Here is a 22,660-nt window from a genome sequence, read left to right as displayed (position 1 = left end):
TCAAGGAGAAGAGGAGGCCAGATGCAATATTTGGTGGATTGGGAGGGCTACGGACCAGAGGAGAGGTCCTGGGTAGCTGCCAAGGACATTCTGGATCCCTCTCTTATCCATGATTTTCATCGAACTCATCCTGATCACCCAGCACCCAGACCAAGGGGCGCCTCAGTCGAAGAACACCTGGAGGTGTTCATAGAGGGGGGGATTCTGTAACATCTGCTCCGTCCAACCAACAGAGGGAGCCCTCACCTGAATACTGACATCACTCAATTTCTTCTACAGTCACTTCCTGTTTGATATATATATATAGAGCCATGCTTTCCACCAACACTTCGCAAGTATTGCCAGTTTTTCCTGCCTTACTGAGCGTTCTCTCCATTGCCATTGTTTATGCCTCATGTTATGACCTTTTGCCTGCCTTTTGGATTTCACGTTTTTGGATTACTGTTTTTGCCTTGGTTGCTTTCTTGGACTGCCTATATTTGTTTACTGAACCCAGCCTGCACCTTTGACCATTGCTTTGCCTGTCGTTTTGGATTAACTGCTTCAGTAAAACTTCTGCACATGGATTCTCAACAAACGCCCAGTCTGAGTTCATTACACTAAAGACTTGACTTGACTTGACTTAACTAAAGAATTGACTTGACTTAACTAAAGACTTGACTTGACTTACTTAAAGACTTGACTTGACTTAACTAAAGAATTGACTTGACTTAACTAAAGAATTGACTTGACTTGACTAAAGACTTGACTTGACTTAACTAAAGAATTGACTTGACTTAACTAAAGACTTGACTTAACTAAAGACTTGACTTGACTTAACTAAAGAATTGACTTGACTTAACTAAAGACTTGACTTGACTTACTTAAAGACTTGACTTGACTAAAGACTTGACCTGAATTAACTAAAGACTTGACAAGACTTGACTTGACTAAAGACTTGACTTGACTTAACTAAATAATTGACTTGACTTAACTAAAGACTTGACTTGACTTACTTAAAGAATTGACTTGACTTAACTAAAGAATTGACTTGACTTAACTAAAGAATTGACTTGACTTAACTAAAGAATTGACTTGACTTAACTAAAGACTTGACTTGACATGACTTAACTAAAGACTTGACTTGACTTACTTAAAGACTTGACTTGACTAAAGACTTGACCTGAATTAACTAAAGACTTGACAAGACTTGACTTGACTTAACTAAAGACTTGACTTGACTAAAGACTTGACTTGACTTAACTAAATAATTGACTTGACTTAACTAAAGACTTGACTTGACTTACTTAAAGACTTGACTTGACTTGACTAAAGAATTGACTTGACTTAACTAAAGACTTGACTTGACATGACTTAACTAAAGAATTGACTTGACTTAACTAAAGACTTGACTTGACTTACTTAAAGACTTGACTTGACTTGACTAAAGACTTGACCTGAATTAACTAAAGACTTGACTTGACATGACTTAACTAAAGACTTGACTTGACTTAACTAAAGAATTGACTTGACTTGACTAAAGACTTGACCTGACTTAACTAAAGACTTGACTAGACTACTAAAGACTTGACTTGACTTAACTAAAGACTTGACTTGACTTAACTAAAGACTTGACTTGACATGACTTAACTAAAGAATTGACTTGACTTAACTAAAGACTTGACTTGACTGACAAAGACTTGACTGACTAAAGACTTGACTTGACTTAACTAAAGACTTGACTTGACTTACTTAAAGACTTGACTTGACTTGACTAAAGACTTGACTTGACTTAACTAAAGAATTGACGACTTGACTTAACTAAAGACTTGACTTGACTAAAGACTTGACTTGACTTAACTAAAGAATTGACTTGACTTAACTTAAAGACTTGACTTGACTAGACTGACTTAACTAAAGACTTGACATTGACTTGACTTAAAGACTTGACTTGACTTACTTAAAGACTTGACTTGACTTGACAAAAGAATTGACTTGACTAAAGACTTGACTTGACTTAACTAAAGAATTGACTTGACTTAACTAAAGACTTGACTTGACTTGACTAAAGACTTGACCTGAATTAACTAAAGACTTGACTTGACATGACTTAACTAAAGAATTGACTTGACTTACTTAAAGACTTGACTTGACAAAAGAATTGACTTGACTAAAGACTTGACTTGACTTAACTAAAGAATTGACTTGACTTAACTAAAGAATTGACTTACTTAAAGACTTGACTTGACTTGACTAAAGACTTGACCTGAATTAACTAAAGACTTGACAAGACTTGACTTGACTTAACTAAAGACTTGACTTGACTTGACTTGACTAAAGACTTGACCTGAATTAACTAAAGACTTGACTTGACTTGACTTAACTAAAGACTTGACTTGACTTAACTAAAGAATTGACTTGACTTGACTAAAGACTTGACCTGAATTAACTAAAGACTTGACAAGACTTGACTTGACTTGACTTAACTAAAGACTTGACTTGACTAAAGACTTGACTTGACTTAACTAAAGAATTGACTTGACTTAACTAAAGACTTGACTTGACTAAAGACTTGACTTGACTTGACTTGACTAAAGAATTGACTTGACTTAACTAAAGAATTGACTTGACTTGACTAAAGACTTGACTTGACTTAACTAAAGAATTGACTTGACTTAACTAAAGACTTGACTTGACATGACTTAACTAAAGAATTGACTTGACTTAACTAAAGACTTGACTTGACATGACTTAACTAAAGACTTGACTTGACTTACTTAAAGACTTGACTTGACTTACTTAAAGACTTGACTTGACTTGACAAAAGAATTGACTTGACTAAAGACTTGACTTGACTTAACTAAAGAATTGACTTGACTTAACTAAAGACTTGACTTGACTTGACTTGACTAAAGACTTGACCTGAATTAACTAAAGACTTGACTTGACATGACTTAACTAAAGAATTGACTTGACTTACTTAAAGACTTGACTTGACAAAAGAATTGACTTGACTAAAGACTTGACTTGACTTAACTAAAGAATTGACTTGACTTAACTAAAGAATTGACTTACTTAAAGACTTGACTTGACTTGACTAAAGACTTGACCTGAATTAACTAAAGACTTGACAAGACTTGACTTGACTTAACTAAAGACTTGACTTGACTTGACTTGACTTGACTAAAGACTTGACCTGAATTAACTAAAGACTTGACAAGACTTGACTTGACTTAACTAAAGACTTGACTTGACTTGGCGTGACTTGACTTGACTTGACTTGGTGTGACCAAAACAACAGTTAGGTACATTCACAATACCTGACAAAACACAATGGCAGACATGAGGGCTTAAATACAAGGACATAGTTAACAAGTAAACAAGACAACCAATCACAAGACTAAACTATAAACATTATTTACAGATTAAATGATCTTAAACAAATGAAAAGACAATACTAATAACAAAGTAATCAACCAATGAACCATTGAAAACAAGACACATGAACAGGGGAAACACGTGACAAGATCACATGAGGGGAAACAGGAATCACATGACATAAAACAGGAACTAGATTTTTTAAATAAAAGACATGAAAACGTGAACCAACAGTGCGATTTAATATTTCTTTTGAGGCAGTTCTTTTCAGTGAATTGGCCAAATGGGCTTACAAAATGGTCTGAATCGATTCGCGATTCAGTACAATTTGTTCGGTCAGCTCTCTCACTGAATCATTTGGAGCGGTTTCTCACACAGTAAAACAGTTTCTGGATCAGGTCCGGTTCCAGATCAAAATCACTGGGGTGCTTCTGAAAATGGGGGTGCTCTGTATAAAGTGGAGATGTATCGTAATTACATATTTTTTAATAGATTAAACCATGTTTAAATGCTACTTAACATAAATAAAAGTTTGTTTTGTTTAATGTACAAAACATTTATTGCTTTTTTCCCCCATGATCTGTCGCTGAAAATGACAGCACAATTCTGTGCCTGCTAATTTAGTATTCTATTTAACACTGTATAATATAATATAAAATAATTTACTGTGATTTTTTACTAGTAAAAATTAAATTAGAGAGCTCTGTAATTAAAAATGAATGGGAGTCAATGGAAACTTACAAGTAAACATTCAGATAGAGAGCTCTAGAGAGATAATTTGGCTTTCCATAGATATCTCCTTTTTAGAGAAGTAAGTATTTTCTTTGTATTAAAAGGAAGAGTAATAGTCATGTAGCAGGTAGGGAAAGGGACATGACATAAATCCATAAATCTTTTGATGAAAATGCAAAGGAAGTTATGCAACTCATCTCTGTTAACGGACTGCTGTCTTGGAAGGGAACGGGAAAACAGTGAAGATTATGTATCAGTCATGACTTTATAAAGCCTCTATTGTACAATTAATAAACATTCATGTCCGAATGTGTCAACCAAGATATGTGAAGATGTGTCTTATTGGTTCTTATCTGTCCAAACATCCATTCTGAAATCCACCAGACCAGTGTAATGTGGTCTGGACCCAATTCATGTCAAAAGTTGAATCAATTGAGTGTACTAACAAGTTGAATAAAGTGTGTTAGTTCCCTGTTTAAAATTTAAAACCAGCCTAGACTTGTTGGTTGGTCTTTGCTGGTTTAAGTTGGTCACTCAGCCTGGCCAAGATGATCTTGTCTCTCAGTGTGGCAAGCTAAAAAGTGACGAAAACCCCTTCTAATACCAGCCAACTGACCAGTCTGGGTGCTAGCTAAGACCAGCCAACAAGATACGGCTGGATTTAGCATTTATTTTTTTGCTTCAGCAAGGTTAAAATGGACTGAACAGCTGTTTCTTTAACTGCCGGCAATGTGTCCCAGGAGTTAATTTTATTACAATAAACTAATTTTAACACACACACACACAACACACGCGCGCACACACACACACATATAAAGGCCACATTAACATTAATATAAAATTAGTATTGGTACATTTCAAATGCATTCTTTATTTATAGATTTTACAGTTTTAGCTTTGGCCCAGATCAGAACTTTTTAATATTAAACTTAGAAAATCCATTTTAAAAATACAAATGATCTAATGTTTAAAACTTTTGTAATCTAAACATAGAGTGAAGAAAATATAAACTATTTCAACATTTATTGTGTGAAAATTATTTAAAATATTATGACTGTCCCACAGAGTTGTGGCGTCATTTCCACCACACCAAAACAATTTTGCCCATAAAAGTTTTTTTAGTGAGTGTACTTGCTTACCAAGTTAACAAAAGGGGCAGTGAAGATGCTTAATATGAAATATGAGATAAAGAAAATACAATGTAAATATCACTTATATAATATATATAATACAGAATATTTTTATTTTGAATCACATCAAGATGGAATTTTGCCAAATTATGCAAAATCCAAACTATCCAGGAACGCCCCCTTGTGGAGAACAGGAAAGTTGAAAAAAATACATTTGTGATATCTTTGTTTGCAAAAGGTCTGAATTCTCCACATGATGCAATGTTATCACCAATTTAAATGTTCTTAAAAAGTATTTGTGAAGCTCTTAATTTACTTAATATTGTGTGTAATTTTACAAAATGTCGTCTAGGGCAGGGGATTTCAAATATTTGATGCCAAGGACCCCCAAATATGATGATCCCCTTGTGAGAAAAATAGTAAACATGACATTATAAGACATGTTCTTTGCATAATTAAAATAAATGCCTTTTATAGTGCCAATTTGAATTATTCAAATTGTAAATGGAAATGATATACTTTTTATTCATTAGACAGTGTGTTTTTTACTATTGTAGTAATGTAAGATGTTTAAACCTGAAGTGAAACATTTTCAATTCAATTCAAATACATTTTTATAGCACAGAAAAGAGAATTTCATACATGAAATTCATATACATCAAATACATTTTAAATTCATATCATGTCATAAGATAACATTTTAAGTTCCCATGATTTCATAGGAGAACCGTTTTAGTTCATATGATGTCATAGGAGAACATTTTAAGTTCCCATGATGTCATAGGAGAACATTTTAAATTCATATGATGTCATAGGAGAACATTTTATGTTCCTATAATGCCATAGGAGAACATTTTAAATTCATATGATGTCATAGGAGAACATTTAAAATTAATTTGATGTCATAGGAGAACTTTTTAAGTTCCATGATTTCATAGGAGAACATTTTAAATTCATATGATGTCATAGGAGAACTTTTTAAGTTCCCATGATTTCATAGGAGAACATTTTAAGTTCCCATGATGTCATAGGAGAACATTTTAAATTCATATGATGTCATAGGAGTACTTTTTAAGTTCCCATGATTTCATAGGGAACAGTTTTAGTTCATATGATGCCATAGGAGAACCTTTTAAGTTCATATGAAGTCATAGGAGAACATTTTAAGTTCCTATAGGCAAGGCAAGGCAAGGCAAGTTTATTTATATAGCACATTTCATACACAATGGTAATTCAAAGTGCTTTACATAGAAGAGATTAAAATAAGAATAAAAAATAAGACTAATTGAAACAGTTTAGAATAAAATAAAATACAGTACAAACAGTCGGACACACAGTGCTCATTCAGTAAATGCACAGTTAAACAGATGTGTTTTGAGTCTGGATTTGAATGTGACTATTGTAGGAGCACATCTGATCTCTTCTGGAAGCTGGTTCCAGCTGCGGCTGGCATAAAAGCTAAAAGCAGACTCTCCTTGCTTAGAGTGAACCCTTGGTATTTCTAGCTGATGTGATCCTAATGATCTGAGTGATCTGTTGGGTTTATATTCAGTGAGCATATCTGCAATATATTGAGGTCCTAGCCCATTGAGTGGTTTATATACCAGTAATAATACTTTAAAATCAATCCTAAATGTAACTGGGAGCCAGTGTAAAGACCTGAGGACTGGTGTGATATGTTCATATTTTCTGGTTCTGCTCAGAATCCTGGCAGCAGCGTTCTGTATGAGCTGCAACTGTCTTATGGTCTTTTTGGGTAGGCCAGTGAGGAATCCATTACAATAATCCACCCTGCTGGTGATGAAAGCATGCACAAGTTTCTCTAGGTCTTGACTGGAAACAAAGCATCTAATTCTTGCAATATTTTTCAGATGATAGTATGCTGATTTAGTTATTGCTTTGACATGACTACTGAAACTAAGGTCTGACTCTAGAGACACACCAAGATTCCTGACTTGATTTTTAGTTGTATGACCCCTAGCGTCAAGGTATGCATTCAACTTGAGAACGTCATCTTTGTTTCCAAACACAATGACTTCAGTTTTGTCTTTGTTTAACTGAAGTTATGGCACATCCAACTGTTAACTTCATCAATGCATTGGCACAGGGAGTCAATGGGGCTGTAATCGTTAGGTGATAGGGCGAAGTAGATCTGTGTGTCGTCTGCATAGCTGTGGTAAGCAATTTGGTTCTTTCTCATTATTTGGCTCATTGGGAGCATATACAGGTTGAACAGGAGTGGCGCAAGAATTGAGCCTTGAGGGACTCTGCATGTCATAAGAGAACATTTTATGTTCATATGATGTCATAGGAGAACATTTTAAATTCATATGATGTCATAGGAGAACATTTTAAATTCATATGATGTCATAGGAGACATTTTAAATTCATATGATGTCATAGGAGAACATTTTAAATTCATATGATGTCATAGGAGACATTTTTAAGTTCCCATGATGTCATAGGAGAACATTTTAATACACTAAATAGAAAGGGAAAAATCACTTACTCATTCTGTGCATTCCAAGATAACTACGTTCAAAATGATAAATAAACCAGAGGCATCTGAAGCGTTATTCATTAGTGATCACCTCAGCAATTCAGGCATGAAATGTCTCGAACACAACTGTGAATTTGCTGTTATTCCTCCTCATTCATAATGTAAATTCAAATACAGCTGACCCATAACCAGAAGTTTGGTTAAGGAACAATCATTTTGAAGGAAAACAGACGAAATAAACCTTGCCACCTTCACCAACATGTGATTGATGCTTCGTTCAACTCTACGCAAGGTTGTGGTATTTATAAGAAAGGGCGGGGTTTAGTCAGATTAACTGATCGGAGAAGTCCTGTATACGTCACCAGAGAGAAGTCTGTCGTTTCCCCAGCAGACCGAGTTATGACATTTTTATTAAAGATCAACAACATGCATTTAGAATATAGATTGGGAGAATTTTCATTTCATGCCGACTTTATTTTAGAAAGATATGTGCAAATTTTGTTTATTTGTTATGCTGCCATCCAGATGCCGTCTTTTCCAGGGACGTCCCTGCATTTTCAAGCAGGTCAGCACCAACATTGCCTGAATGACAAGCGCATGCCTGTGTAAACAGAGAGTGTGGGTGCTAGACTGGCCTTTCTGCAGTCCTGACCTGTCTGCAATTGAGAATGTGTGACGCATTATGAAGTGCAAAATATGTCAACTAAGGCCCTGTACAATTGCCCAGCTGAAGACTTGCATAATAGATAAATGGGACAAATTCCACTTGCTAGATTTAACAAACTTGTGTCTTCTATGCCTAAGGCTTAATAAGTGTTACTAGAAGAAATGGTTACGTTACACAGTGGTAAACACATGACTGTACCAACCTTTTTGGAGCGTGTTGCAATCATGTGATTTGAAATTAGTGTATTTTTAAAAAAGAAAATACAATTATTTTCACAAGGTAAAACATAAAATAAGTTGTTGCTGTAGTGCTTTCAATTTGTATTTTTATTGGCATTTTGCATTCTGTCTCAACTTTGGTCACAATCAAAGCTGGATATTCAGGAGTTGCAGAAAGCATTCGCTTGAATGTTGTGACTTCGTGCTTTGTTTATTTTAGGTCTAAGGTTCATGTGTGCACAAGGTTTTAAATGATGTCTGGTTTTTGCTTTGCTAGTAGCTTCTTAAACTGGCAAACAAGAACAATGAAGAGTGGTAGTCTTTCCTCATAAATCTTGTTTCTGCAATTGTTGGGGCTGTCTTGGGCTGTATAGCTAATGCCTTTGGTAACTAGTGTGAAATTATTTAGACTTATCACATAATACTTTTATCTGTGAGTGTTGAATCTATTTATTAGTATATGTTGGGTTTTATGTTCAGTTGAGTTCATGAGAGATTTCATGTAAACTTGGACACATTTTCACAGTCATATCAGATTTAAAAGTGGCCAAATTTAATGTATTCAGTTTACCCCATGTGCTTACATACAGTATATCTGTGAAAGCACTAAAGCTGAGTAATTAATCTAAAATAAAATAGTTTAATGCTTATTAACCTGTAATGAGGCCACCGATGTGATTCTCTGGTGATTTTTATGTCAGTCAAACAGAAGCAGTTGCAATTTGAATAAATGCAATTTTAAAATGGATTTATTTGGTAGTTATGTGGTTTTCATCTGAACACAGTCAATGAAAAACTTTTAGTAGTTAAGTAGTAGTCAGAACAGCATCAACATCATGGAAAATTGTCCAGATATTTTGGCATCTGACACAATGCAAATTTTATTCTATTGCAATTGACATATTTTTATTTATACATATATTTTTTTTTTAATAATAGATTTTTTTATTATTCTGCAGGCAATGCACACCACAGATATCACATATATATATATATATATATATATATATATATATATATATATATATATATATATATATATATATATTAGCCTATTTTTTAAGATTTACGAATTTCAAATTAATAAAAAAATGTCATCAAATTGAATTGTGTAATGTTTAACTAAATAAAATTCATAATATTTAAAAAAATGTATATATATTTTTTTTTATTAAAGATTACTTATGTGTTCAATTTAGCAATTTTGCAAATTTGGCATTTTGAATTTTCAGGAAATAAAGACTTTTTCGAGCTCCTCCTAGGCCGTATGTCAGCTAGAAACACTCATGACAAAAACGCATGGAATTCATGACGATTGACCAAACCGTACTCATAAACCGTATCAATGTATTTGACAGTGAGCACAAAATGGACTGTATCTTCGCAACGCTTTAGCCTATTGACACAAATCTTGGTATGTGTCATCACAAGCATGACCTGAGGGTTCCTGCACAGATTCAGCTCAGCGCCACCTAGTGGTCAGAAAATATTAAAAAAATTATATTTATGCTTTTTACTTCTAAATAGTTTGGCCTAAAATTACGAGGCTACTCTCTTTAGATTCTTTCGTTCATGCAGAGTACGTTGATACCACATTTGCCACAGTCGGCCATATTTCCTGTCATCCAATTATAATTTAATTGCAAACCTGCTTTTTTGAACTCCTCCTACCTAGACCGTAAATCCAATTTGCTCAAAATTTTCTGTTTATCATCTAGAGACACTCATGACAAAAGATATGAACAGTTATTTAATAGAAAAAAACATTCTTGTGTAATGCATCAACAATTTGAATGGCAAGATGCCAATAAAGATCTGAGTCTGTATGGCATTGTGACCAAGTCCTTCCAATACCATATACATTTAGTGACAGTGCCACCTATTGGTCAAAAGTTATAAGAATTTGTATAACGCTATACGTAATTAAACCACTCTGCTTAAACTCATCACCAGAATTTTATATTCAATCTAAATGTTTGCCATCGGTGTGCTTAGACCTGTAATTGACCTTAGACCTAACATTTTATTGAAGACTACTCAATTCAATTTGATAGAATTGTGTTATAAAATTTAAATGCATAAATCTTAATATAATTTTTTGAGTCTTTTAAAGCTATGTAACTTTTGGCCCTCTAGCGGTTAAAAATAAAACCGCATGCATCTTGCGGAAGAACATTGTTTTAGTAATGACGTAAGTCGTGCTTCAGCTCTGCTCCTCTGCGCTGATGAATGTGGTTTGAGGCACATGGATACAGGATATCTTATCATAGCGAATGGACAAATAAATATCAAAAGAAAGGAAAATACGGATGTCCGAAAACATGTCATCTGAGCAGGTAAGTGCCATATCTTCTGCTGGTGTTTTGACTTATTGGAAACATTGATGTTTTGAAATAAATGACTTTGCAAAAGTTAGGCAACGTTTGTTAACATTAGACATAATGACTGCTAGTCTGATAAAGTCAAACATTTTTATAACTGCAGGATGTTCTGGCCAAACAGATCACAGTAATAACTCATTTATAGATTGGCATTGTTACCAACCAGTGGTCAACATAATTTCAAGACTCACATGTCCTTGGCAAGCCTAGCACTAAAGGATTTATTTATATAAATTATTGCCGTTATAAAGAAAAATTGCATGCTAGCAAGTGAAACGTTATGCACCGATTACAGTATAATTATTGTATTTCGCTACACACACTCAGACGTTATACATAAACCATATCAGTAAAATATCTTACCTGTTGAGTAATCTCTGGGTCGCTTTTAAATCCTTTCAGTTGTCGCCACCTCTGAAAAGCCAAGTCGATGTTGAGCTGCTGACTGCTGTAGATGTTCAAAGAAGTGCAATGTTTCCTGTGGCCATTACACAGCCTTAGTTCAGAATGGCATACTATACTACTCTTACTGTTTCATGTCATATAAAGAGATTACAGAGTAAGCAGGGCTGGTACTAACACCCCATTTACACCTGGTATTACAGTAATATGTGTTTTTGGTGATATGATCACATGTGGTCAGCACTAAATACAGGTCTAAACAGGGTAACAATGAATCTTACAGTAATACCAGGAGTAAACGGGGTCTAAGATGCGATCTTTGGGAATTTATAAGGTTATGAAAGGTCGGACTAAATAGTGAATCACTAGGGTTCCCCCACTTTTAAAATCCTAATTTAACCCATGGCCTTTTGTTATCCCAAACCCTATTTTATTTGACCATTTGCTTTCATTGCATCTTTTTTGACATACAATTTTGAACATTTATAGCTTGTATTCCAGTCATTTTGACCCGGATAACTTTTTTTATATGTATATATATATATATTATTTTTTTTTTGCTTAATCCAATTTGAATAAAAATTCCTTGACTTTATTCACATGTGGTATCTGAAAACGCACCATTTTCGACCATTTTCTTTAGATTTGATTGATTTTATTTCACTTTGTTACACTTGTTTTGTTCCCGGTCAAAAATGACCGGCCATTGGAAATGAATGGATGAGACTACAAAATACTGAAATATTAAGTGTTCAGGAGCATCCCGGTCCTTTAGATGAGCACATATGTGGATGTGTATTTGCACACAAAAAGTCCTTGGGCATGTGCACACACACACAAACATACAAATACACACACACATTGTGTGGTGAGCACCCTCTTGTGCATCGTCTTTCCATGAGAACTCTTTGAGGAATATTTCAAGATCTAATGACCATTTTATGTTGCATTTGGGCTCGTTTGAATCGGGATAGTCTGCTGTAAGTTACGATGTGTCATTGTCTATTTTATAAGTATGTTCTGGAAAGAAATAAGGAAAAATGTGTCAAAAAGACAGAGAAATTTCATACACTAATACTCACTGCAGTTTGGCCTCGGAGTGAAACAAATTGCTCATTGCATTCTACTGATTGAGACATTTTTCAACAAGATATAACACGCGCCTATCTCATCTTTTTTATGGTTTTTCAACTCTGAACATAATTGTTGTGATAACAAATTAGCAAATGATGTGAACGTAACAGTTCTAATTTATCAGCAAATTAATAAGCATTATTTAATAATTGGTAGACTCATCTATATGCATTATATAAGTCCAGATTCTAGGCTTTTCTACGACACCTATTTTGTTCAGATCCAAATATGTTAAAAAAAGGGAGTACATATCCTGTCATAATTACTTAAAATATGATATAAAGATCTAATGCAATATCTTGTGATAACATGTGCAATATGAGAGATTTATTAACAATCATTTTTGACTGGGAACACAAAATGTATTAACACACAACGAACACAGCACAAGGGTTAAGTGAATGGTGACTGAGGATGCCATTCTGCCTAACATCCTTTTCAGAGAATGTTTTATGAAGTACATGCTAGCCTTTAAATAACATTCTTCTCACATCAAGGAAACTGAATAATTCATTGATTCTATAATGAAAATTGATGCTTGGAAATTTGATAATAGCTAGATAGATTTCTCCTTTCCATGTTTATATTCTTGCAGCCAGGGTTGTGTTGGCCTGCCTTGTTTTGACTGTCTGCCAGCAGCTGTGCACACACCCAAACAGTGAGTGTTGCTCCGGACTGTAAATCTGAGCTTTAACACAATGCATTCTGTCATTGTGTATCTCACCCGACTGAAGTCCAATATCAGCAGAGCCCAGTGTAAGAGAAACTGTCCATGATGCAAAAACTGCTAAGCCCTCCATTGTGGGGCTTTTGTAGGCGAAACCTCGCGATAAAACCTTATAGCGTATAGGCCATATATAGACAGTCAGGGTTTTCTCCACCGGTTGCATTCCTTCTCACTTTAGTGGATGGTTGCTCTGGATCCAAGCAGGGAACGATGTCACAGTATTCAGGGAAGGTGGGTACTTTAGTTATATTTGGAGTATGTTTTTTGGGGTATCTTTGCTGACCAGTCAAAGCAACAATTTGGCATTTGCACATACGGTACATACTGCAGTTTTATTCATACACAAAATCTCACATGCACATACAAACATTGAATATCTATGGATATTCAATGTTCATTTGCACTGCTGTGATGTACACTTGCACACCTGCAGAATGTGTCAATGTCTCACAGTATATGACGTTATATTTACTGATGCATGGACATAGTGACCCCAAAACGTATTTGGTCACATAAGTCACACTTATAAAGCATATGAATATCATTGCATTAATAATCAAAATGTCAAACCAAGTAAGTGTTGAGCATCCGTCTAGCAAAATTTGTTCGCAGATGCCACTTAGTTTGATATTTTGTTGTCTAATGTGATGAAATTCATACAGTTAACGTGTGACCTAAGTATCCAAAATGGTCCAACTACTTATTAGGGCCACTGTATATTTATGTACCCAGAAATTTGGGGGGGCTTGGGACAAAAATGTCCCCAAAATTCAAAATGTGGCAGCAAAAATGCTCTCGTAATTATTATAAATGTTTTTGTAGCATAATTGTACTTATTATGACATAAAATATTAACAACAGTTTAATTCTTATAATAAGAGGTAATATATTCTCAATTGACAATTTGTATTAATAAATCGATTAAACTGAATTATTTTATTTTATGTAAACATATATGATACAGTTTATATTTTAAAAGGTTAGATAAAAAAGCCCTCAAAAAGGGGGAAAAAATGCCCCTGAAAATCAGATTCAGGGGGCCAGTATTGCCATTTAATGTAAAAGTTAATTTCTAACACCGACCCAAATAAATAAAAGAGTGTACTTGTATATGACGAAACAGCAACTTCACAATCCATCTTCAGTTTTGTCAGATAATCTCAATTTTAAAAGTTGACTGAACTATGTAATGTACAAAAAAAAAAGAAAGAAAAAAAATATTTGAGATGACTTGAAACAATCAATAAAGTCAACGTTTATGCCATATAAGTCAGAGGAACTTAACATTTTTAACAGTGAGCACATACAAGGTCAAGTTTGGTGGTGTAGGAGACTTATGACTACTGAGCATGCTCAGTTTTGAGGAGGCCACAAGTTTATTGGACTTAATAATCGTTCATACTTTTGGTTTTGATGAACTAATTGTATTGAGTTCCTGGAACTTACAATCCAACTTGAATTGTAAAGTTGGTACAACAAATTTTCCGGAAGTTAAAATTGAACTTTTTTACAGTGCTGAACCTAGCCTATACTGCCTCACATTTTTGTGTACACTTCCTGATTTAAGAGCTGCATTTATAAATTCAGATTTGATAAATCACATTAGTCAAGAAACTTGCTCTTTTTATTAGCCATTAATTCATTACTAGCAATAAAATCTAGACAATGCCTCCAACATTTGGCAGATTTTATTGGCGGAGAAATGTCTTTCTTTTCTGTAATTCCTGTGAATGTGAATTATTTATTGAGTCAATAAGAGTCAAATATGTATTGCTATTAAAAAATAATTATACAGAATCAACCTAAATCGGAAGGTGACTAATGCAGTTGCCCAATCTGTACTCTAACAAGCTATTCTAATTTGCATTTGCTCCATATGCTCTGCTGGTATAATGCCCGTTTAGCTTAGGAAACATCACAAAATGGAAAGCATTCACAGTGGGATACCGATTTATGAATGTCAAACTGTGAACTCATGTAGCTTCGTCTTTACAGAGTCTGTTACACCACAAGTGAATGCCTCAATACCTCAATACCGCAATCAAGAGGATATCCTTAAAGGGATAATTGAACCCAAAATACAAATTCAGTCATAACTTACTCACACTCATGTTGTTCCAAACCTGTATGACTTTCTTTTCTACATGGAACACATAGGGAGATGCCTCAGCCACCATTCACTTTTACGGTAAGGACCGAAGATGCAATGAAAGTGAATGGTGACTGAGAGCCAGACATCACCTTTTGTGTTCTAATGAAGAAAGAAAGCAACCATATGGGTTTGAAACACATGATGGTGAGTAAATTATGACATCATTTTCATTTTTGAGTGCACTGTCCCTTTAAATCATTCTTAAACCATTTGTAACCATGACAACCCTTGCTCTTCTCCCAGATACACACACTCATGTTGTTCCAAACCTGTATGACTTTCTTTTCTCCATGGGACACATAGAGAGATGCCTCAGCCACCATTCACTTTTACGGTAAGGACCAAATATGCAATGAAAGTGAATGGTGACTGAGAGCCAGACATCACCTTTTGTGTTCTACGGAAGAAAGAAAGCAGCCATATGTGTTTGAAACACATGATGGTGAGTAAATTATGACATAATTTTCATTTTTGAGTGCACTGTCCCTTTAAATCATTCTTAAACCATTTGTAACCATGACAACCCTTGCTCTTCTCCCAGATACACACACTCATGTTGTTCCAAACCTGTATGACTTTCTTTTCTCCATGGAACACATAGAGAGATGCGTCAGCCACCATTCACTTTTACGGTAAGGACCAAATATGCAATGAAAGTGAATGGTGACTGAGAGCCAGACATCACCTTTTGTGTTCTACGGAAGAAAGAAAGCAGCCATATGTGTTTGAAACACATGATGGTGAGTAAATTATGACATCATTTTCATTTTTGAGTGCACTGTCCCTTTAAATCATTCTTAAACCATTTGTAACCTTGACAACCCTTGCTCTTCTCCCAGATAGTGTTCTATGAGGGGAAGTGTTTCACAGGCAGTAGGCTGGAGGTGTTTGGAGAATGTGATAACTTCCAGGACCGTGGATTCATGAACAGGGCGAACTCCATCCGCGTGGAGAGCGGTGCATGGGTGTGCTTTGACCATCCAGATTTCAAGGGACAACAGTACATGCTGGAGAAAGGAGAGTATCCGGAATTCCAACGCTGGAACTCCCACAATGATCACATGGGCTCCTGCAAGCCAATCAAAATGGTGATTAAGAAATGCGCTTGCACACCATTGTATTCAGGGCTGTACTGTTTACTGCCTAAAGTTTTGTATAATAGCGTGTGAAACAGCCTGCAGTGTGCAGCAATACATGTTTCAAAAAACAGCATACCACATTGTTGTCACTGCTGTGCTGACCCTGTGATCCCGCACCAGTGTTGGGAAGTAGCTATATAAGTGCAGACCGAGTAACTTACTGGCTTTTTCAGTAACAAGCTAATTTTTTTTAGTAACGGTGTAACATGTAAAATTCTTCATGTTTGTGTCACATTGTATTGTGCAAACTACAGCTGAGTAAAAAGTTCCCTTTGGGTTGTGAAAACGTTATTTGAAAGTTCTTGTAACGTTCAAATCTTGTAAGTGTTTCAAATCTTTTACGAATGTTAATTCTCAGTTATAGGAACGTTCTAGAAGAAGTATGTAGTTTAATATTGGGAAGTGTTACACTAACTGAGCTCGTAACTGTTTTTGTGCCAGATAAATTCTGTACAATTTATTGTATATGCATAATAGAATTAACTACTAGGCCTAGGTCCTTTATCTTTTTTTGTTGCTTTGATGTCATAATACTGATATGATATAGGCTAACACAGTGTAATTATAGCAAATGAGACATACACAAGTGTACTTACAAAAAAATCTATTTTTGCAAATTAGTAATTATATATTATATATGCATTGTGTTATATAATATATATAACACTTGTGTATGTCTCATTTGCTATAATTACACTGTGGTAGCCTATATCATATCAGCATTATGACATCAAAGCAACAAAACAAAACAAAAAGATTAACATGTATATTTTCAAAAGGGCCAAATATATGGCCACACAGTCAGCCTAGTCAATATATCGGTCTATATCACTATTAAAAATGTCTAAACTTTTGGCAGTCCAATCATATAGTTAATACTGAGGCTGATAACACTTCTGGTTTATTGATCACTCCATGAATAGAAATATATGTCAAGTTATTTGCATTATGGGATCCAGTATTCTGTACAGTGTGCTGTGCTTGTAAACGGCACATTTAGACAAATACAGTAGATAATATAGAAAGTTCACATGCTGCACACACTACACTGTATACTGCAGAAAATCACGAGTAGTATGGTTGCATGCTATTCTGAACAAATTAATAATTTTCATGCTCTGTCTTTCTTTCTCAGCATGGGGAGCACTACAGAATGGAGCTGTATGAGGGTGAGAACTTCACTGGTCAGTGTGTTGAACTGTGTGAAGACTGTCCCTTCCTCCAGACCACAGGATTCAGCAAGAACTGTCTCAACTCCATTAAAGTCTATGGAGACGGCGCGTAAGCTAAGCTTTATTATTTAATCAAAAATTGAAAGTATATTTGCTCAGAGGTTAACTAGCATTTTGCAACCCAAAAATGGGTCCCAGGTTTGATCTGATTGCAGACAGCAGGGAACAAGTATTTAAAATGCAAAAAACATTTATATATATTTGTAATAGTATTGAGTTGGTTCTTCATTCAATGTCCAAGTACAATCTGCATCCTGAAGCAAAACCAGTTGAGGGCCACTGTAGACAATAGATGTAAGACAACTAATGCTAAGAATAGACTGGAGTGGAAAATGAATATAAAAGTGTCTCTCTCTCCCTCTATATGTTTAGTTGGGTGATGTACGAGGAGCCGAATTACCGCGGCCGCATGTACATTGTGCAGAGAGGAAACTACTGCACATTTATGGAGTGGCAAGCTGAGAATCCCAACATTCAGTCTATCCGCAAGGTGGTCAACTATTTCTAAACCTTAAAACACAACAGCTCTATTAGACGCTCCAGTTTATTGCCCACCTGACAGCCGAGCTTTGATTTGTAAATCACGTCGCTAATTGCTTTTAATCTCTGTGGAATTTCAGTAATAAATTGGTTATTTAAAAAGAAATGTAATTAGCACAGAAAGACTTGATCTAAATTTTGTCTGTTTTATTTTGTATTTGTACTGAGGCAATGGGCTGAAATAAAAATGAAAATTGTGAAACCAAAATTGTGAACTAATGAGCAATCATGTTATGGACATAGTCACCATGTGTGATTAAAGGCCTTTATTAACCCTTGTGCATTGTTCAATTTCACTACCCTTTCGTTATGTTCGTGGCTGAAAACAGCCACTACTTTAAACTGCTATAAAAATTTATCAGATAAATATTTTTTCCAAATTTTCTATTAATCTATTAATCAACCTCAGTCCTGTTCAAAACTACTAAATGTTTAAAAAATAAAATCTGGATTTTAACTCTTTAATTGCCAAATTCATAAATGATGTCACTGATTTGGGGGGAAAAAAAACACAAAATGACGTATTTTCAATATAAAATGTGATTGTGGACTGGATTTTTTTTTACCTTTTATCACAGTCTTGGACATGTTAAAGATTAGAAACAACATTGGTTTCGATGCATTGTTAGTTTTTGTGCAGCATCAGATTTAAACTTTTTCTCCCTCATTTACTGTTTGTGGCTGTTTTTGCCCCATTGACTTCCATTATAACCACATTTTTTGATTGCAAAGCCATGACACCATATAGTCATGCATTTTTGATTGTTTGTGGTTTTCCCTGTTGGGAAGAGGTAAAATTAGTAATTTTTACTGTTGATAACCACGTGGCACCATTAACCCTTTAGATAGGCCTGTGCAAAAAAAAGCTTAGTTTCTGGCTTTTACATGGAGTTATATGGAGTATAATAGCATATTAAAGTGTGTGTGTGGGTGTGTGTGGGTGTGTGTTGGTGTGTGTATGTGTGTGTGTGTGTGTGTGTGTGTGAGAGAGAGAGAGAGAGAGAGAGAGAGAGAGAGAGTGTGAGAACTCACCTTGTTATTTTTTAGTATTTTTGAAGCTGCACATGACAATGAGAAAAATCATGCAAACATTGTCAAAACACAAACAGTATCTTCTAAATTTATCTCTAACAAGCACATGAATTCAAGTAAAAATTAACAGGAATAGGATGCATGTAGTAACAAATGTGTAATGGCACATACCTTGTCTAGATTGTCGACACCTCCCTTGCAGCAGTTGTAATCTGCGATTATCTCTGGCTTCTTTTTTGGACCCTCTGTCTTTTACATGGAGTTATATGGAGTATAATAGCATATTAAAGTGTGTGTGTGGGTGTGTGTTGGTGTGTGTGCATGAGAGAGAGAGAGAGAGAGAGAGAGAGAGAGAGAGAGAGAGTGTGAGAACTCACCTTGTTGTGTCTGAGAAAATCAAAACATGCACCTCAGCTCTCACAACTACATGGAGTAAACAAAAACAATGTGCCTTTTGATGGTGAGAAATGCAGAGTAATCAAAAACAAAGCAAGTGGATTTAAACACTTGCATGCAAGCCTGCTGGTCATTTGATGGTGAGAAGAGCAGCAAGCAACATGAGAAAGGGCTTGACTTGTAGTGAAGTTTTAGAGATGATAAGGTGTCGACAATCTAGACAAGGTATGTGCCATTACACATTTGTTACTACATGCATCCTATTCCTGTTAATTTTTACTTGAATTCATGTGCTTGTTAGAGATAAATTTAGAAGATACTGTTTGTGTTTTGACAATGTTTGCATGATTATTCTCATTGTCATGTGCAGCTTCAAAAATACTAAAAAATAACAAGGTGAGTTCTCACAATCTCTTTCTCTCTCTCTCACACACACACACACACACACACACACACACATGTTGTGTTTCCATGTTTTATGGGGACTTTCCATAGACATAATGGTTTTTATACTGTACAAACTTTATATTCTATCCCCTAAACCTAACACAATCCCTAAACCTAACCCTCACAGAAAACGTTATGCATTTTTACATTTTCAAAAAACATAATTTAGTATGATTTATAAGCTGTTTTCCTCATGGGGACCGACAAAATGTCCCCACAAGGTCAAAAATTTCGGGTTTTACTATCCTTATGGGGACATTTGGTCCCCACAAAGTGATAAATACCTGCTCACCCATACACACACACACACACACACACACACACACACTTTAATATGCTATTATATGCCATTAACAACATGTCCAAGACTGTGATAAAAGGTTAAAAAAAATCCAGTCCACAATCACATTTTATATTGAAAATACGTCATTTTGTGTTTTTTTCCCCCCCCAAATCAGTGACATCATTTATGAATTTGGCAATTAAAGAGTTAAAATCCTGATTTTTTTTTTAAACATTTAGTAGTTTTGAACAGGACTGAGGTTGATTAATAGATTTATGCAAAAAAATAAAAAATAAATAATAAAATATTTATCTGATAAATTTTTACAGCAGTTTAAAGTAGTGGCTGTTTTCAGCCACGAACATAACCAAAGGGTAGTGAATTTGCCCACAGTGTACTGTTGAGTTTTTGAAAATTTTCAAAGCATTTTCCTAAAATATGTGTGAAAATAAGATTTGTCACCAAAAATCATTCCATTAGCTGAAACACAGAGAACGTTATGGCCACAAAACGACTCAAAAGCACACCCTAGTGGCTGAAAACAGCCCGAACAGCACACAAGGGTTAATCATTTGATTTGCTTTGAGAGTGAATAATGAATTAAATTGAATTCTGTTAATTAAACAAAGTGATCAAATGCCTTCAGAAGACTTGGATTATAGTCAGGGCTGGACTGGTAATCTGGCATACCGGGCATTTTCCCGGTGGGCCGACGCATTTTTGCGGCCGATCAGGGGCGGACTGGCCATCAGGAGAACTGAGCGGGCAGGTGGGTCCCATCCCCACCCCCACCCACAATCAGCGCTCAACAACTTTCGGATCAAGTTTTGGGCCAGTTGCCATCTAAATCCCAGGCCGATTCCTCTTCCCAGTCCAGCCCTGATTATAGTGCATAAATCATAACAATTACTTTTACTGAGTTTTTATGGTGTTTTTATCTCCATGTTGGAGCTTGACAGACCTGGAGTCACTGTTCACTTTCATTATACGGCAAATAAACCCTGTGAATGAATTAAGACATTTTCTGGAGTTTTTGGGACAAACAGATACTTTTCAGTCTATTCTTCACGTCTCACCGTCTTCTCTGAGTCTAAGCAGCTAGTTAAAGGTAACACGTGCTCAGCTGCCCTGTTTGCACTTGGTTGGAAAACAGAGTGAGTCTTTGTATCGGAACGTCTGGGAGAGATGGGAATATCCTGGGTTTGTTCATGACAGCTGAGTATCCGGGGATGGGGGGAGGAATGTGACCCTCTTAAGTTTTTGTTTGCAGGAGGGAACAGAGTTGACTGAGTAGAGAAGAAAGGGATGACAGGGGCAAGATTAGCTTGGGCTCATTTACTAAAGTTTTGAAACTTTCAAGAGTCCACCCAGGTCTAAAGTTTTGTATCGGGCGATATTAAATAGTGAAGTTTAAAATGGCACAATTAAAAAAAAAGTACAATTAAACACAATGTCTATTATTCAAGTTTATAGCAATTTTTTATTTGATTTATTTGTATATTTTTTTTTTTTTTTTGCTTTATTTTATTGCTCACTTATAGTTCATAACTTTGTACTGTATGTCGGATATTTGGGTCCAATGATAAAGCAGGACGTGCCATTCATTATCTTCAAAGCCTCAATGCGATTTTAATGCATTTTCAAATAGTACAGTTCAAAATAGTGCAAATAAAATAGTTATAAAAAAAATGTAATCTTATTTTATTGCTTTTAATTGAGTTTTAGACTTCAAATTAGGTGTATGAAACAATTAGGTAATTTTTCTCTGTTTAATTTTAATGTACATTTAAAAATGGTATAATTAAAATCAATAATCAATATCAGTTGTTCAAGTTTATGCAACAATAGTGTATTTATTGTTTTTAATTATTGCTTTTAGTTGAATTTTAGGTGTAGTATTATTGAGATAAATGATAAAGCATGATGAGCATAATTATTTCCCCATCACAGTCTATAATATTTAATTGTAATGCATTTTAAAATGGTACAAGTAAAATAGCAAATAATAACAAATAATAATAATAGTAGTTTATAGTCAAGTATTATGGGAGATAATTGAACACAATATATGTCATTGAAGTTTATGGGACATTTTTATTTATGTATTTATTTTATTGCTTACAGTTGAGTTTTACACTTTATTATTACATCATTAAATAAGTCCAGTGGTCCTGATGAACATCCGGGTTTC

General features: G+C 35.0%; 1 protein-coding gene across 1 annotated transcript; it reads left to right on the top strand.

Annotated features, from left to right (window-relative positions):
- Positions 1-13,395: 13,395 nt before the first annotated feature.
- Positions 13,396-18,519, top strand: LOC127645412 (gamma-crystallin N-A). Its single transcript, XM_052129023.1, has 4 exons — positions 13,396-13,479; positions 16,240-16,488; positions 17,675-17,820; positions 18,144-18,519. Exons 1-4 carry the CDS (start codon positions 13,459-13,461, stop codon positions 18,277-18,279), a joined length of 552 nt encoding a protein of 183 aa, XP_051984983.1. The 5' UTR covers positions 13,396-13,458; the 3' UTR covers positions 18,280-18,519.
- Positions 18,520-22,660: the final 4,141 nt, after the last annotated feature.

Source organism: Xyrauchen texanus, chromosome 6 (assembly GCF_025860055.1).
Source record: "Xyrauchen texanus isolate HMW12.3.18 chromosome 6, RBS_HiC_50CHRs, whole genome shotgun sequence".
In the NCBI taxonomy this organism is placed as follows: domain Eukaryota; kingdom Metazoa; phylum Chordata; class Actinopteri; order Cypriniformes; family Catostomidae; genus Xyrauchen; species Xyrauchen texanus.
Note: the sequence above shows the minus strand (reverse complement) of the source record. Positions and strands in the feature narration are given on the sequence as shown.

What these genes read in the sequence shown, in the direction of transcription:
- LOC127645412 (XM_052129023.1), top strand. Translation starts at nt 13,459, where the DNA reads ATGTCACAGTATTCAGGGAAG. An exon ending in TGTCACAGTATTCAGGGAAG is followed by an intron (nt 13,480 to 16,239) that starts GTGGGTACTTTA and finishes CTCTTCTCCCAG; the next exon opens with ATAGTGTTCTATGAGGGGAA. An exon ending in AAAGTCTATGGAGACGGCGC is followed by an intron (nt 17,821 to 18,143) that starts GTAAGCTAAGCT and finishes CTATATGTTTAG; the next exon opens with TTGGGTGATGTACGAGGAGC.